Source organism: Chanodichthys erythropterus, chromosome 24, assembly GCF_024489055.1.
Source record: "Chanodichthys erythropterus isolate Z2021 chromosome 24, ASM2448905v1, whole genome shotgun sequence".
Lineage (NCBI taxonomy): Eukaryota > Metazoa > Chordata > Actinopteri > Cypriniformes > Xenocyprididae > Chanodichthys > Chanodichthys erythropterus.
In genome coordinates this window covers 23,088,357-23,107,579 of record NC_090244.1, presented here as the reverse complement: position 1 = coordinate 23,107,579, position 19,223 = coordinate 23,088,357, and the positions used below count along the sequence as shown (strand labels likewise).

At 36.1% G+C, this 19,223-nt stretch overlaps 1 protein-coding gene across 4 annotated transcripts in view; it reads right to left on the bottom strand.

The window, feature by feature from the left end:
• Positions 1 to 19,223, bottom strand: part of dusp8a (dual specificity phosphatase 8a) — a 63,973-nt gene that overhangs the window by 29,261 nt on the left and 15,489 nt on the right. For 2 of the 4 annotated variants that reach the window (XM_067378799.1, XM_067378798.1), the window contains 2 exons: positions 16,539 to 16,894; positions 5,128 to 5,266 (listed from right to left, as the gene is read on the bottom strand). In XM_067378799.1, coding sequence (XP_067234900.1) covers positions 5,128 to 5,266; positions 16,539 to 16,769 — 370 coding nt within the window. In that variant the 5' untranslated portion in view covers positions 16,770 to 16,894. Of the gene's footprint in view, positions 1 to 5,127; positions 5,267 to 16,538; positions 16,895 to 19,223 lie in introns of those variants that run through there. The other 2 variants (XM_067378800.1, XM_067378802.1) reach the window with 2 other exon arrangements.

Sequence of the window (19,223 nt, the reverse complement as noted above, 5' to 3'; positions counted from 1 at the left end):
TATTTACATGGCAGAATTTGCAAGCAGAAAAACTAAACGCTTCTCTAGTGAGGAAACGGATCTGCTCATCCGCAAGGTTTAAGCACATGAGCAGACCATCTATGGGACAAGCCGGATTCCACCAAAGCATTTTCATCTTTATGCACACAATAATAATCTTTTACATTGTTATCTTTTTATTTTTAATATTTTCCATGTTTGTGTGCTACTGCACATCCCTGTGTGTGTAATAAGCAGAATGTATGCGAGTTGTTACTTATTATTAACGCACTCTTTATATAACAAAAAATATTGTGCTATTGACTTTAGACAAGATTTCAGTTGGTCAATGGTGCAGCCTTTTTCAGTTGCCTCAAAATAGCAACACGCCAACAATGCACCTGAACACACCTCGTTTTCAGCATGCCCATGGGTGCACAAAAGGGTTTGCTATTTAAACAACGTGGCGCAGGACGTGAAAATGATAACTGAGACAGGCTGAAAATAGCAAAAAACACTTGCGTCGCATCACATGACATCACATTGCGCCGGGTGTATGATAGGGCCCGATAAGGTTATGTGTTTGGCTGTACAGACTCACTAAACATTCGCATTAAAAATTAAGTATAATTTGGACTTTAAAGTGCAGAAGAATCTTGACTAAGGCTCACAGTTGATTTCAGTAGAATCTGATATTAGCATGTTGCTAAGTTTTTATATATTTATAATATAAAAGTATGCTAAATGAAAACAAGTCCTTAAAAAATGTAGATCACGTGAAACGCACATCTAAAGTTCATATAAATACAGGTACTCAACTAAAATAACTTCAAGAGATAATTCAAAATGGCACATTTGTAGTTAAAATTACTATTAGGTTATCTTTGAGAGCACCAGAAGACACACAAAAGCTTTTATCCCTGCAAGTACTGGACTGAATACATCCAGAAGCGTTACATCATCTCCTCTAGAGCTGTCCTTTAATGTTTATCAAAGGCCGTCAAGATCCATTTGTCAACCATATTGTCTTAATATGGTCTTAATAAAATAATGACGTCTTCTTTCCTGGCCTCATTTACACAGAGTAACACAAAACTATTTTCAGAGTCTGAAAATGATAATGCAAGCATAAATCTTGAAAAACAGTTTATATTTCATGTACCTAACAGCAATTTTTGCAGTAGTTGAGCAGCATTGGGTAGTTAATAATAATGCTTGCCTTAGCAAACACCACTAATAAGTGCATTCCATGCTGTAATGAGTCTTATATTAATATCCATCAACATTTTTAGCGGAGGAATGCGTTTTTAAAAAATGAAGGTTGTGCTGTCTCAGACTCTCAGCTTCAGTGATAACCGTGTTAAGTTTCCATGTCATATGTGACATTTCTAATTTAAGGTTGCAGAAGCTTACTGAAAAACACTAAATGTGACTCAAGGAAGTCTTAAGCTTTAAAAGTGACAGACGCTTCAGCACAAGCAGCCACAATCGAAGATTTGCAGAAGTGGTGAAATCCTGACTGAAATAAATTTGAGCTTCTTTTCACTGCTGACATATTTGGATCAAGCAGCTTAGTAATAAGCGAGAAAGATAGAGAAAAAAAGAAAAAAGAAACATGAGCTTCATGCAGAAAACTGCCAACTGTGAGGGTTTCTACAGACTCATCAGTTTGAGAGACAAACTTTGCTGTGACGGTTGCTATTAACCAAAAGTAATAATTATAGGAAGTGTGCAAAGAAGAAAATGAAAGGGGAAAAGACTGTATTTTTCTGATGTAAAGGGTTTACTTAAGGTTTGCTTTGTATATGGTGGTTAACAGTCATGCCTTTGGCAACTAGCAGCTCCTTTATGAATTATGACATCATCATTTGATTGACAGCAGGAGATTCCTGTCAGACGAGTGCATAGCAGCTGCGGAAACATTTAGCATTACAACCTTTAATCTTTTCCTCAGAAGTTTGCAGACACTGATCGGCATTTGAGTAATTATGTCCATAATCTAACATGGGGGGAAAAAAAAATAAAATAAATATTTGTTGTGTTTTTTTTAATTGCTGCAGTGTGATGCATTTTTTGTAGGCCAACTTGGAAGTTAGCAGTAATTCTGGTTTCCTTTGTCTGGTTTCCTTTGCTCTATGACCAACAGAAGTTTATGAATCTTACATGTTTTGTTGAACACAAATTTTAATGAAGTTGAATAAAAATAAAGTATTCAACTTCGCCACATTTATTTTTCACCAAAATTACAAAGTACTTTGACAAAGGTGCTGACAGAGCAATAGGGCGAGTTGAAATTTTTCAAACTACTGCAATGTAGCCCTCTGCGCTTAAGCCAATAACAGACGGGTCTGACTCGGGTGCAAAACCAATCAAAACTTCCAGTTAAGTTGGGGGGCGGGCGTTCAAACCACACTTTGACATTCAATCACTGGTTTCTCGCCTTTTGAATCAGTATCTCTAAAGTTTCAATATTTTAGTAAATGTAAGTGAGCTATGCTCATATTCTGATTTTAAATTATAATTTTGGCAGCTCCTGAAATGGGTCACACCATTGACATTCCAAGAGCACTGAGCAGTTGAAGTAAATCGAAAACTCGGGGTCTCATACAAGGATGCATGGACGGAGCAAGAACAATGTAAGTGTCTAAAATGCTTGTCCACAGTTCAGTTGAATGGTAAAGCTTGCCCTCTTTAACAATACAGTTAAACAAAATGTACAAAGCTGAAATAACCTCAACATTAGTGATATAAGATTGCGTGATTTATTTGTCAATCATTCTTTACTATAGCAACAGTGGGCTCCCGGCACATTTTCGGTAGAATGAAAAAAAGAGCATTTTATTTAACATGTTAACCCGTACCCCACTTTATTTTTACTGGCACTTTTCTATTCATACTGTTTTAATCCCTAATTTCTTTGATCGGACCTCTCACTTACCTTTCTTTGCTTTTGCCTTTTAAACATTTATATGACCTTACATGGACTTATTTTTCAAAATTAGTATAAAACAGCTGCTCTTGGCAAAAGGGATAGCTAGTACGTTTTGTTAGCATAGCGTCAAACATGACAATTTATTAGATTAATATCATGTTCTGCTCCAAATCAGTCGTGTAATAACTGGCTTCCAGTATGACTAAAATGGAAAAATTACATATATAATACTAAAGTACTTTGTAACATAGTAACTTGAGTAGTTTTTCAGCAAACTACTTATTTAATCTTGAGTCGTAATTTTTCAGTACTTCTACTTGTACTCAAGTAAATTGTTTCTTAAAGGAACACTCCACTTTTTTTGAAAATAGGCTCATTTTCCAGCTCCCCTAGAGTTAAACAGTTCAGTTTTACCGTTTTCAAATCCATTCAGCTGATCTCCGGGTCAGGCGGTACCACTTTTAGCATAGCTTAGCATAGTTCATTGAATCTGATTAGACTGTTAGCATCTCACTCAAAAATGACCAAAGAGTTTTGATACTTTTCCTATTTAAAACTTGACTCTTCTGTAGTTACATTGTGTATTAAGACCGACGGAAAATGAAAAGTTGTGATTTTCTATACTTATTCCGGCGTAATAATCAAAGAACTTTGCTGCCGTACCATTTGTGCAGCAGGCGCAATGATATTACAAAGCGGCTGTGACCCCCTGCTTGCACGGGGAGCGTGCCTTGCAACCATGGAGACATTTGTGAGAGGCGCTGCGTAATATCATTGCGCCTGCTGCACCCATAGTACGGCAGCAAAGTTCCTTGATTATTATGCCAGAATGAGAGTATAGTTCCTGGCCATATTGGCCTAGAAAATCGCAACTTTTCATTTTCTGTCGGTCTTAGTACACACAATGTAACTACAGAAGAGTCAAGTTTTAAATAGGACAAATTTGGAAACCCTTTGGTCACTTTTGAGCGAGATGCTAACGGTCTAATCAGATTCAATAAACTATGCTAAGCTATGCTAAAAGTGGCACCGCCAGACCCGGAGATCGGCTGAATGGATTCAAAAACGGTAAAACTCAACTGTTTAACTCTAGGGGAGCTGGAAAATGAGCCTATTTTCAAAAAAAGTGGAGTGTTCCTTTAAGTAGCAATACTTTTACTCAAGTAAATTTTTTAGTACTCTTTCCACCACTTCTAGTGAGTAGATTTGTTTTCTTGTTTGGTGTGATGACGTTTAATGTTGCCGACAAGCTCTGTAGTCCAATTTAGTAAATCATGGGTATTACTCTTGTGTTCACCACAGACCTTATTTCAGGCATTTAACCCCCCCCAAAAAAAATAAATAAATAAATAAAAACATTGAATTCAAGACGATGGAACCGGAAGTGCAAAAAAGCGAACCCATTTCTTGCTTTTGGCCAACAAATATATGTCACCCCTGCAACACTCTATAATAACTACTAATTAAATTATCAATATGCATTATTAAAGCATAACATTTATAAAAAAATAAATAAATAAAGTTGACCCCACTGAAGAAGAAAAAAAAATACTATGGAAGTCAATGGGGCCCATCAACCCTTTGGTTACCAACATTCTTCAAAGTATCTTCTTTTGTGTTCAACAGAAGAAAGAAATTCATACAGGTTTGGAACAACTTAAGGATGAGAAAATGACAGAATTTTTCATTTTTGGGTGAACTATCCCTTTAACAACAGCGGTAAAAGAGAGATTTAGGTGAGTTTCAGTAGGAAATTATATTTTGTTGGTGCCTACGGCAAGAAACAACCCAAAGGAAGCTCAATTTGCAAAGCCTGGATGTGTTTTTACTAGCCAACTACATGGTGCAAAACGAGCACTCGACCAGTCGAGTGTGCGCATTCCTTAAATGATGACATAACAAAAATGTCTGTCAGCACACAACATAAATCAAGGCCTCTGATGATTCATTTGCACAGACAAAAAAAAAAAAAAAAAACTTTTAAACAAGACAGAGCTGAAAGGGAAATTAAAAGAGAGAGAGACAGAAACGTGTAAAGTAAATGTGAGGGAATGACAGCATAAAGCAGGAGTGTGTTTGAGAATCGGTGATGTAAGAATCGCCATCTGCTGGTATAAATCAGAACCAACACGCTCCAATCTCTCCTGCAGATCAGACCTCAACTGCTGACCAGTTTCCTAGCTTAAGTATCAGGAAATGGTGATGATGTTCTGTACCTGTAAGCAGAGACACCCTGTGGAAGGTGCCGTCCAGCTTGCTCAGGAGGATGTGAACGAAGCTGTCTTTGGAAAGCTGACCGGCGTCCTTGGTGCTCTGATCGTACACCACCACCTCCTGTCTGCGGCCCAGGTCGACCTTGAGTGCACAAATACACACAGGAACACATCAGGAAGATGTCATAGATAGAAGCTGCAATGCAAACAGGTATGCGACTATTTTCACAATATAGCAAGGCTGCTATGATGACATAACAAATGTAACATACAAAACAAAGCTAAAAATCATATTAATGACACATAAATTAATATAATCAGATACAACAATATATATATTATATATATATATAGTGAATATTGTGAAAATTGTTTACATAAACATGTATTAACACTGTATTAATATATACATACACAAAATTAGACAATAATAAATAAAATGGGATGTGTAATTAAAAAAAATAATATACTAGAAAATATTTACTATTTACAATATTTGATATTAATTATTTATAATATTTACAAGAATCTGTTTATACTATAAAACACAAAATATTTTTATTAATATAATAAACACACATACACATTAACACATATATATATATATATATATATATATATATATATATATATATATATATATATATATATATATATATATATATATATATATATATATATATATATATATATATATATAAGAGGGTTATTAAATATTTATGTTAATTGAAATAAATCTGAAAAAAAAATCTATTATAAATATTAGTTGAATAACTTAAACTAAATGAAACTTAGAAATGTTGCCCTGACAATAAACTAAGTTGAAGCACTAAAATTATTAACTGGAAATAAATAAAACTGAAAGAAAAATAAATTAAACCTAAATAGTAATATTAAAAACAAATAAAAACTAATTTTGTTTGAGAGAGAGATACAGACACACACACATATATATATATATATATATATATATATATATATATATACACACACACACACACACACAGTATACACATGCAAATATATCTTAAATATATACATGCATGTGTGTTTATTTATATATACATAATAATTATACTGTATATAGTACATACATATATTATGTAAAACTTTTATTTTGGATGCGTTTGACAGCACCTTTTATATTCACTATTTAGAATATTTACTGTAAAAAGGATTGTAAATGTATATTATAATTATACAATATTTTATATAAAGAATTAATATTAATGTTTGTTTAGATATAAACAGTACATTATAGTACTATAAACAATATATTAAAATGTATATTAATAATATATATGTTGATAGGCTATTAGGTTGTGGAACTGACAATATAATAATGCAATATATTATATATAAATTATTATTATTAAAATGAATATTAATGTGTTTGTTTGTATGTATGAGCGATATACTTTAAATGTAAGCAATACACTATTAATATATCAGACAATTTATTGTGGAACAGACACAAGGGGGAGACAGCATTTTGGCCAGATGTGCATGTTTAATGGCCGATTAATCAAATCGCTCAATCTCTGTTCTATGACAGTGATTATTAAAGTGCATTTTTAAGAAATACCTCCGCTTTTTAATGTGCATTGTTATGGAACACACAAACATGCAAGAATCAAGAGCAAAGGTGTGGTATCATTATATTCCTGCTCCAAATGCAAATCTTTTGTAGAAAAACACGCATTTTGCACAAAAAGTGTCGGCTGCGAGGCTTTAGCACATGCACCAGTGCCTTATACCTGAATCAGAGTGCATGCACTTTGTGATGCGCTTATGTGTGTGCGTTTGCGATGCAGCAGGAGCGTGAAGCTGTGTGTGGCTGCACGCGAGCCCGGCTGTCTCAATGTTGTCAGGCAGTTTTTAATCACATGACCATCAGCCAGAGCCGCTGCAGAATGACTCACTACAATACTGGAGCACTACTGGAGAAAACAGAAAGAGAGGAGGGGAGACAGAATGAGGGCAGTGACAGAGGAAGAAGATGAGGAAAGATGGAGGAACAAAAAAAAAGAAGGGATGAGAAGAGAAAAGTCATGCAGGATGCGAAAACACAGACAATATTGATCATTATTAGGATGGGTGTGTAGCAAAAACTGCATTGGTTATATTGGTCACCACTCCATTGTGATTTCCAGTGACTATAGTCAAAAAAAGCAATAAAATAAGCCAAATATGACTTTCGTTTCTCTACGGAAAATAAAGAAATTTTGAAGTTTTCCATCCATTTGCAATGAACAGGGAATGAAGCTTTAAAGCCCTCATAATCATAATGTGGCCCATAAAATCTAAAATTTTGGTATTCACTGAAAATCATCCATTGAAGCACTCCTTAGCGAGTTCACTAGAAATGTAGTGATTAGCGGTGCACCATAAAGAGACAGAAATAAAAGTTTTCATTTATCTGAAAACCAAAACCGACAATAACGTTTTAGTAATTAAAATTAGGTAATTGAACTCCTTGGGCCCTATCATCAATGTCAATGTGATGCCAGGCGCGACGCAAGTGCTTTTTGTGCATTTGTGCCCATCTGTTCGCCCATGGGTGTGCTGGTCTGAAAACGAAATATGTTCAGCTGCATTGTTGGCGTGTTGCTATTTTGAGGCAACTGAAAATGACTGCACCATTGGCCAACAAAAACTGGCCTAAAGTCAATGGCACAGTAGTTTTTTTTTTTTTTTTGCTTTTTTTAAAGAGCCCATTAGTAATATGCGGGTGCACATCGCACATACACTCTGCTTATTACTCACAGGGACATGCAGCAGCACACAAACATGCCAAATATTAAAAATAAAAGGTCATTGCATGTATCAGAATTACCTATTTGCAGTAATGACAAAAAAAACATTATCGTGGCAATACACACATATTTAAAGTTGCCCTAGAATCAAAAATTGAATTTACCTTGGAGTTCAGTACATGGAAAAGACATACATTGAGTCTCAAACTCCATTGCTTCCTCCTTCTTATGTAAATGTCATTTGTTTAAAAGACCTCTGAAAAACAGGCGAATCTCAACATAACACTGACTGTTACGTAACAGTCGGGATCATTAATATGTACGCCACCAATATTTGCATATGCCAGCTCATGTTCAAGGCATTAGACAAGGGCAGCCAGTATTAACGTCTGGAGCAGCACAGCTGAATCATCAGACTAGGTAAGCAAGCAAGAACAATAGCGAAAAATGGCAGATGGAGCAATAATAACTGACATGATCCATGATATCATGATATTTTTAGTGATATTTGTAAATTGTCTTTCTAAATGTTTCGTTAGCTGTTGCTGAATCGGTGCATTTCTAATTATGCCCCAAAATAGGCAGTTAAAAAAAATGAATTAAAAAAAAATCTATGGGGTATTTTGAGCTGAAACTTCACAGACACATTCAGGGGACACCTTCGACTTATATTACATCTTGTAAAAAAACGTTCGATGGCACCTTTAAATGTGGTTAAAGTTACCATCGTTTATTACTGTATTCACGGAGACAAGAGAGCCGTCACTATTTTCATTTTTAAACATCTGCAGTCTGTATAATGCGTAAACACATCTTCATTCTTTATAAATCTCTCCAACAGTTTAGCATTAGCCCGTTAGCCATGGAGCATAGCCTCAAATTAATTCAGAATCAAATGTAAACATCCAAATAAATACTATACTCACATCATCCGATCCATGCATGCAGTATGCATGACGAACATCTTGTAAAGATCCATTTGAGGGTTATACTAGCTGTGTGAACTTTGTAAATGCACTGTATTATAGTCGAGAGCTCGGGGGGCAGGGAGCGCAAGATTTAAAGGGGCCGCAGCCTGAATCGGTGCATAGTTAATGATGCCCCAAAATAGGCAGTTAAAAAAATTAATTAAAAAAAATCTATGGGGTATTTTGAGCTGAAAATTCACAGACACATTCAGAGGACACCTTAGACTTATATTACATCTTGTGTGCACCTTTAAACTGACTCGTCAGGTTGAGGGTGTCTACATTCGGACATGCCCAAATGTGCTTAGATTGTTAAAATAGAGCCCATTATGCAGTTCATTGTGTCATGTTCTCAAGTGATAAATGAAACCAGTCAAAGTTCTTCATCAGTGAGCTGCCTTTTGATAAATTTTACATCTTGCTACTGTGGCATAATTTTTGGTCATGGTGAAGTGACCAAAGTCCTAATTAAACGTCATGGTTCTGGTAGAGATGTCTGATTTGTGAATGAATCATTCTTTCTAGTTGGGTCATCACACCAAGAACGATAACTATAAAGATAACTATAATGATAACTAGCATTCACACCAATAGACAATAAAGTCTGTTGGATTCTGACTGGCTGTCAATGTTTTTATCATTTATTAGCCAGAAAAGTGATTCCAATGACATAATTTCTCTGCGTTGTTACCGTTATAGTTGCGGTATGGACTTTGCTATTCTCAGAGAATTAGAACAATTACCTTGGTGTGAATAGGCCTTTAGCTACTAAAAAACAGTTGACCTCTACATAATAATAATAAACAAAACACCAGGGGCCTGTACCATGAAGCCGGATTAGCTGGCTAGCCAGGTAAGTTTCAGATTAGTTTGCGGCAATCCTGGGTTTTAGGTACCAGTAAAGTAACTTGACTTTTAGCGGTGTTTATCGCTATGGTAACTTACGCTCCACGTCTAACCTGCTCCGGGGCAGGTTATGTTTTGGGTTAGAGATCTGAAACTGAAATTGGACCAATCAGATGTGAGCAAACTGACACTGACACACCTAACGCAATAAAGTCACTCCCCCAGTTTCTCTTCCTCCAAATTAAAGGTCATTATATAGTAAAAACAAATATTTAATGATGAAATTGTCTGGTTTTAATGATAATATAATTTATATATGATTTGTATAATTATCTATATTTTTATTAATCCATTATACACACGCAAGTTTAGTGTAACAGTAGTTATTAAGCACTTAGTTTCAATGAAATATATATATAATATATATATATATATATATATATATATATATATATATATATATATATATATATATATAATCATATGTAATATAGGCCTAAATAAGGTGTAAATATACTCTTTAAAAATTACTACGTGTGACCTTGTATGTTTAAGTCTCTATCACTATATGTTATCAACTATATAAACTAACTTCACAACTTTCACTTGCACTGATAGAGAAAGATCATTTCTTTTATTTGTCCTCTTTCACAGACAAGTATTTTCCATTAGTGTAAATGCATTTGAATTCTTCATTTTCAGCGAAAGAGTTTTGAATCACGCTGTCTCTCTCGCGAGAAGTGAATCACAGTTTATTTCTGTTGCAAGGCATGTGATTGGCTGTTTGCCATTGATGTCACGCATTCATGTGCACGCGCTCCACAAACTCAGGATCAAAGCCTGAGTTCACAGAGAAAGCTGATGATCAGCATCATGGTACCAACAAAGCCAGATTGGAGTGGTTTGGTTTTGTCAATTTGAAACTAATCCTCTAACCCTGAGTTTGTTCAACTATCATCATGGTACAGGCCCCAGATCAGAGGTCAGATCATACTTAACCTGGCTTTTATTATAAACAGCACTGATCTGGTTTTAAAAGTTTAAAATGGCGTCAATGGACTTCAGTCAGTTCTATCTATGACATTGTCATATTTCCTTTTGTGCACGTCAAAATGAGTTTTGGACTTCACAGCACAATATATTGATCATTTAATTCAAATCCGTAGCACAACCAGTGAACCAAGGTGTATCTAAAAGTAAGTAAGAAGGTGAGAAGGTGTGCGTAAGAAAACGAAAGTCGGTGTGTTTACACTACAACACCATCAACTTGGCAGTGCGCCTAAAAGGTGATGTCACCTGCCGAAGGTCGGACTCGAGTGGAAGATTACCATGTATTTCCTGCCAGGCGAACTCGGCTGACTGAGAAAGTTAAATAATAGCACCTTAGTCCTGGTTTTAATGGGCCTGGAATACGTTTACACCTATCGTTCTTCATTTACCTTGACCGATTATGCAAGTAAAGCTTAGCTGTTAGATAAGGTATTAAACTGAGGCTATTGATTGACAGGGGATAGTGAGAAACTAGGCCTAAGCCTCCCTCTTCATCGTCCCGCCCGTCTCCCACAAGCCCCTCCTGCTTCTGTACAAGGTGTTCCACCTTAATTGGATGAAAGCTAAATCCAGACGTGACATCATCACCTGGGGATTATGGTCTCTCAGAAGCATGGCTTCCCGTGAAGGCCTGCTGAAGCCTGGGTCACCTATAAGGCAAACATGAATGCTGCCACATTTACACGTATGACTTCGTTGTCAACTGGGTTTTTTACTAATAAGTCCTTCTGGTCAACATCAAAATGATGGGCATATTATTAATTGATGTCCAGTTTTCACAGAATTTTTTTTTTATTTTTTTTATCTAATTTTGTGTAAAACTTTGCAATTTGTGGGTAAAACATCTCACAGGTCAACAGAAAAAGATTTCACAGCTCATATTTCACACTGGAAAAGTAAGGTCAACTCAAGTGCGCTGATATTCATTTGCAGTGTGCTGACTATTTAAAATATGAAATGGCATGTGGGTGAATGACCTGATTGGTCTTTTTTTTTTTTTTTTTTGTCCAAAGGCCTTAATAATAGTAAAAAAACAAAACAAAGATATGACATCCAAAGTATGTAAGGTAGTACAACTAGATCTCTTTTACTGAATCCAAAAGGTTTTAATTATAATTTGCTACTAAAAGATTTTGAAGTATCAAAAGGTCATTCGGTTTAACCGTCCAAAGGCCAATACAGCCATTTTCATTCATGATTAAAATATCTAAAAATGTATTAAATGTATAGATTTTTTTTTTATTTATTCTGGCATGATTTTATAACATCATATATCAACATAGTGCAAAATGGTATTATAATTATGTGTAGAAGTCGTTGCTTTGTTATAAGAAAGAATGTCCGGAAAAATGAATTTCATTGATGTCATTCAGAGTAACCAATATAAAGGGATCATTTTGGATCAAGTCATGCGGTCAGTATCATGTGACAGGATGTGACATCATTCAGACACCTACAAAGGACCACATGGTAATGAAGCAAAGTAACTAACTGTCTTTTAACTATTTGAAAAATTTATGTTTTTTACTTTCTCATACGCATGTCCCGAAACATCACGTCATTCGGTACAACCGCTATAAAACATGGAAAACGCTGTAATATTTTAAAAACTTAAACTAAATATAAAATGTTTGATTGTCCTTTTGCTAGCTAGCTAGATATCAGCCTGTTAGCATTGTTTGAAAAAAAATCGTCATTTGGTATAACCAAGAGTGTGATTCAGTAAAACTGAAATTTTGGTTAAACCAAATGACTTGTTTGGTAAAACATTTGTCCATAAAAAAAATAAATACAAAAGCAGTGTTAATTGTTTATAAAAAACACAATCTCATTGTTAACACTTAATAAAACATCCTTTTAAAAACATTATTCGTCAATGACCCATGTATAATGTATATTTATTATTTTAGGCAATCCATAAAATGTACTGCATTATGTATAATATCTATCATTTTAATTATTAATTATTTTGGAAAATAAACGGATAATGTTCTGTATAATGTATAATTGTGTTATTTATTAATTAAGAAAATAAATATAATATATAGTATGTATTATTTTATGTATTTATTATTTTTATGTGATATTTCACTCAGATAAGATTGATAAGATAAGACTGGAACTGTAATACATATTTTGAAAATTATTCAACTCAATGCAAATAGTATACAGTACATACTGCATACTGAAGGAATATTAAAAATACTTTGGTAATATGCTATTCCGAACATAGTCAGAGACACCTCGGAAATCCCATCAGATAGTGCTGTGGGGTTGTAATTAGGTCCCCACTTATTACTAACCCAAGCAATAGAGAGGTTCAGTAATAGTTAGGTGTCACCCAGAAAGATGAACATGTCAAGTAGCTACATTTTCCAAGAGCCACAGGATGTTCCCAAGGTCACTGCAAAGATCTGTAACATATTTAGATCATTTGCATGCTGTCATATCAGCAGAATTTAAAAAATGGCACGTTCAGTTACTATTTATATCACCTGTCCAGGGCCTATGTGAATACATATATATTGGGACCATTGACCAGTGTCATTCAGTTCTCGTCTGGCTCATTTGTTATAATTTAACTTGTTGACAAGTATGTCCTCTGTCCTTTTACACGTTCAGTCGATGCATCAGGACATAGTCAACAATGTTGGAGTCAATTTTCACATGAAAATATATGTGTTGGAGGAAGCTACAGTACAGGAAGCTGTGATTTCAGATAGGGCTGCACGATATATCGCATGCGATTGTCACGCGCATTTCGTCAGTAAAGCCGGTTCCCTGATTACCGCTAAATCGCCATCACCTGCTTTCAAATGGAGCGGCATTTAATAGACGGAACCGTAGATCACTGACAAACCACGCAATATCGCGTTCATTATCGAAGGCAATTCATCTGCGATATGAACACGATATTGCGTGGCTGTTCGAAAATAGAAAAATGTATTCGTTTCTACACATTTTTGAAAAGGTGATGTTCTACAAAGAGTAGATGATAAAGGCCTGGATAATAACCTTCCTTTCTTAGGCCATTGTTCAATGTGTACATCCTTCAGATCTGCCTATTCGGCTGTCTTCGCTCTGGGCGACCACATAGCCATCTGTCAGTACCCGCTCAATGGAACATTCAGCAGCACAGATTACCATAAGCCAAGACTGTTCATGGCTGCAAAGGAAGGCCTGCTTCTGTACCATTGCACTCTATCTACTGCACTTAACACTGACCCATTTACAATGCAGGCCAGGCAATTGGTGCATATGGTGCCTTCCGCTGATGTAATCTGAAATGGGCCGAACACAGAGCCATGGGGGACCTCGGGCATTATCTCAGTGTGGATGTGTGCTACCCATCCATTAATACCCTCTTTCACTTCCTTCCTTTATTCGCACTCACAATGGACCACACTGGTGGCCTTTGGTTGCGGTGATGTCGTTACTTTCAGCTCACACATTGATGCCACAACTTCTGGCAATGGCAGCTGTCCAAAGCAGTGGGGAGGATGAAGGGGGTAGGGTTTTGTCTGGATCCTGCGCTAGTCGAGTAGACGATTTGCACGTGCTTAGCTAGCGCTCTGTCAGTGGCCACACTAAAGATTATGATGTCATGCTCATCCAATAACAAAGAGTTTCCTGAATTCGTCCCCCCATCCCACCTCCCCCCATTACACCCAGATAGCTCCAGCTTTATCCAGGACTTGCATTAATCACAAGTGTTATCCTCTTTACTGAGGGAGATAATAAAAGCCACACAGCCTCTAGGCTCGGCTGTGGAAAGAAATAGGGAATGCAGCGAAAGAGAGACCCAAGAAAACAGTACCACTCTGTTAAGTTCAGATGGAACTGGTTTTGGCCAGCAGATCCGAATCAAAGTGCCCATTTTTTGGGAAGCAAATAGCACACAAAGGCCCAGAGCTGACATGCTCAGTGCCAGCACTGTACTAAAACATATGAAACATATTTGAAGAAGTAACCATAATATCAAAAGGTGCCAAATAGTTAAATGGTACAATGACATACTGTGACATAAATGAGTTCAAAACACATTTGCCAAATTCTTAGAAACATACTTTTTGTATTCATGTTGGTTTCATGAACCAAATGTTTAAATTTAATGACTCTAAAAAAGTAATGTGGAGTAACCATGAAGTAAAACTCACACTTTGAAATCTTAATTATTATTTTCAAAAACGTTTATATGTAAACATTTATATGTATTATGTTTCAAGGCATAGAATTTCTCGTTTCGTTTTTTGCATGATTCTTTGCTAAAATATTGTAGTTGTTGTTTTTTAAAGAAATATTATTAGAAGATTATTCCAAGCTACTTAATATTGATATATTTTTAAGAATTTCAAGAATTTCAATGCTTTTTTTCTTCATTATTATATCAGGACAGACATTTCTCACTTTATGCCACCCAAAAAATCCATCCATCCATCCATCCATCCATCCATCCATCCATCCATCCATCCATCCATCCATCCATCCACCCATCCATCCATTTAACCACCCACCCATCCATCCATCCATCCATCCATCCATCCATCCATCCAACCGCTTACTTCCTACTGGGATTGCAGGGATGCTCGAACCTATCCCAGCATCCTAAGCCATGGGCGGGGAATACCCTGGATGAATGTTCAGTCCATCACAGGGACATTCATACTCTCATTTACACATTCAGACAATTTAGTCTTCAATTCCACCCCAAAAATATCAAAATTAGTTAAAATTCTGAAATGAAAAACGTGCTTATCATAGAAGAGCTGTATTCAAGTCAATGTAATTGTGAATTGTGTAAATTAATAGATGGGACAAAAAATGGCATCTAAAACCAGAGTTGTAATGGGTTACAAAGAGCTTGCAAACCTTCTAATTGCAAGCCAAACTGGAAAAGCACAAGATGGACTGCATGCATGACAAGTTGGTCACATGAATATGAGGAAATGACAAAACTGATTTCAAGAACCAGCAATCAAAAAGGCAAGCTATGCCCTCAAAAACAGGGTGTTGTCTGAGACCATGTCTTTGCTTTCAGTGTTAATCATTGGTGTGATTTAAAATTATTCCGCATTCTCTATGCGGCATAATTTTTTTGGAAAGCGAGGTGAGCAATAGAGGTGGATCAGTTTTCACCATTGACCTCATCAGCAATGGCACGGAGTTTTACGTGACATCTGTCGGTGGTTGGATTTCCCCCTAAGAGTTCTGTCAGTTTCACAGAGTGCCTAAAAATATAAAGACTTGGCATGCCAGTCGGGCGGGAAAAATGATGTCATATTCGATGTAGAAGTCATGGAAAACTCAAGTCTCCGATTTCAGAGCCTCTGATAACCAATAAACCTATAGTGGTCCTCCAAATTTAGAAATGAGCAAGCTGGGAAGATCAAGGGTACAGTAACTGCTTGCCAGAAAACATCAAGACTCCTGATTTGTGTTTTCTCCTGCATTTTCTTCAAACTGACTATTGACTACTACATCTCATTACAAAATCATTTTACATAAGGAAGTGTCAAATACTATACGTGCATATGAATTTGACTGCAGATGTTGCAAGTTGGCGCCAAAAGCAGGGACTCTTTAATGGGTGTTCACAAGTAAACATTAGTTCATTATAATATTGTGAAGCGACATGGTTGTGAAGTCCAGCATTAACAGCATTGTTAACTGAACCTTTCAAAAGCTCACAGCTGTCCGCGTAAAGACATCAACCACCTTTGGATGCCACTCATATTTCCCCAATTTCTCGATTACGTAAACTATCCACACATTCTCTCAAACACACACTTGATACCTTGACCTTTCCGTTGGGTTGAAGGAGCTCGGTAACTGACACCTTGTCCTGCTGAAGCCTCCTCTTGACCAGTTTGGAACAGCAGACGTTGACGGCACCGTGCACATGCGAGGCGTTGTACTCCGAGAAAGTCCGACTGTCGATGACCAGCAATCGCCCGGCTCCACGCTGGAGCAGACCCGCCAGGCGCTTGATATCCATGGCGCTGCGACGGCTCTTCTCCCCCGCCATGGAGGTACCAGAAGCCCTCTCTGGATGAAGGTCGCTCACAACGACAACCAAGGCAGAGGCGGTGGATCAGTGATAATAAAATCACTGACACGGGTCACAAAGAGACATCAAGGTGCACATGGTGTCTGAGGAAAAACAAAAGCAACAGTTTTTTATTTTTTATTTCAGAAAGCACATTGCCAACAATCATAAATGGGCAAGGTGCATCTCGTTTAGTCTTTTCGTCACAGCGTCGCTGTTTCTTGTAAGGAAAAACTACACAAGATAAAAACGTTTGAAAGTTTGTTCCTGCTAGTTCTTCTTTTCAGCATATCTGCAAACATTACCTGTCAGAGTCAAGACTGAATGGTGAATGTAAATAAAATGCGTCAAAAACATCTTTAGACCCAAACAACAAGTTAAAGTTTGATATCATTTACTGTTGGGTATCATTTATCATTTTGATATTATTTATCATTTACTGTTGGACTATTTTAAAGAAACACTCTGAAAATAGGCCCATTTTCCAACTCCCCTAAAGTTAAACAGTTGAGTTTTACCGTTTTCGAATCCATTCAGCCGATCTCCGGGTCTGGCGGTACCACTTTTAGCATAGCTTAGCATAGTTCATTGAATCTGATTAGACTGTTAGCATCTCACTCAAAAATGACCAAAGAGTTTCAATATTTTTCTTATTTAAAACTTGACTCTTCTGTAGTTACGTTGTGTACTAAGACCGACAGAAAATGAAGTTGTGATTTTCTAGGCCGATATGGCTAGGAACTATACTCTCATTCCGGCGTAATAATCAAGGAACTTTGCTGCCGTATCATGGCTGCAGCAGGCGCAACGGTTTAACTCTAGGGGAGTTGGAAAATGAGTCTATTTTCAAAAAAGTGGAGTGTTCCTTTAACTAATATATTTTAACAAAACTAGGATACCACTTTATTTTATAGTGTCCTTGTTACATGCTACATATACTTACTGAAGTAATAACAATAAATTATGCATAATTAAACCTAACCCTAACCCCTTAGTATATGTTAATTAATATTACTCAGTACTTAAATGTATAATGAAACTGTAATAAGGATAACTTAAAATAACCAAAAGTGCTTCACTGATAATTAATATTTGAAAATCTTTTATCCACCAAATCAAAATCATGTGGTACAACCAACATTCAGAAAATAAAACAAAAATTAGTCTCATCAATCAATTTATTATATTGTGAAGCGACATGGCTGTGAAGTCCACACAAAACTAACAGCATTGTTGACTGAACCTTTCAAAGGCTCACAGCTGTCCGTGTATAGACATCAACCACCAAAAAAGTCAATTAATATCAATCAATCAATAAATTTTATCAATTATGAGTTGTAATTTTTAAATACTTTTTACCTTAAAAAAAAAAAAAAAATTGGTTTCCCAACCATTCGTGAATGTGGACTAAGACAATATCACCACTAAAAAGACGTTTGAGTCTACTTTAAAGTCCAGCTACAAAGTCAAAATAAAACACATTAAAAGAAGAATTATGTAACTTGCATGTCATGTGACCATTAACCGACATCAGAGAACTGTTAACATGCAAATGTGTCGTTAAATGATTGAAATATTAACTTAAAATCTCAGAGGGGTACTTATTTTAGGTGTTATTGGTAAATATTTTAAGGTGTTAGGGGTTCGGCCGACAAACTTTTTGGAACCCCATTGTTAGTTCTTGTTATGTAATGAAGTTAACTAATGCTAACAAATGGAACCTTAAAAGTGTTACGAAAGTTTTTCAGAACAATATAAAACTAACATGAATACAAAGAGTACAGTTCTTTAACATCTATTGCTCTTTAAACATTTGCCTTTGACCCTGTGATGTTCTGTCAGACTGCAATTCATAGTATGAACTCGATTCTTAGCATTGGCGCAAGGGATGCTATAACATGCATTAGAGTAAACAAACAATAAACTTCTACTAGATTTACTAGACTTCAGATTCATCTACAGTCAGGTTTCTCTTTCAGACTACTGTCATAGCTACGCAACAGTGGGAATAGAAGCTTACTTAGCAGGTTAATTTAATTAAATGACGTGTTAATAGCTAGCAGTCTGAATAATAAAGCATCCAGATTAATGGCACAAACATTTAAAGCTAACTTTATCGCTTCCTTGGGTATTGAGGTTTGTTACCACCACAATAGTGCAAAAACACATGTTAAGTCTGCACAATGATACAGCGTAATTGCAATTCATTGGCCAAGCATTCACGTCTGCATTTGCGTATGTTTCTGGCCTTAACGACACTAATGAAACAGGAACCACCTGCGTTAGGGCAAATTAAGCTCTGGGAGTATGAAAGCCAGCTGCAGCCCAAGCAACATCTGCTGTCACACTAAAATCTTCAATAAATTCATCAAGTGCCCCCTCTCATTTATCGCCAGTGATAATAACACCTATTCTTAACTGTCCAACAGTTTT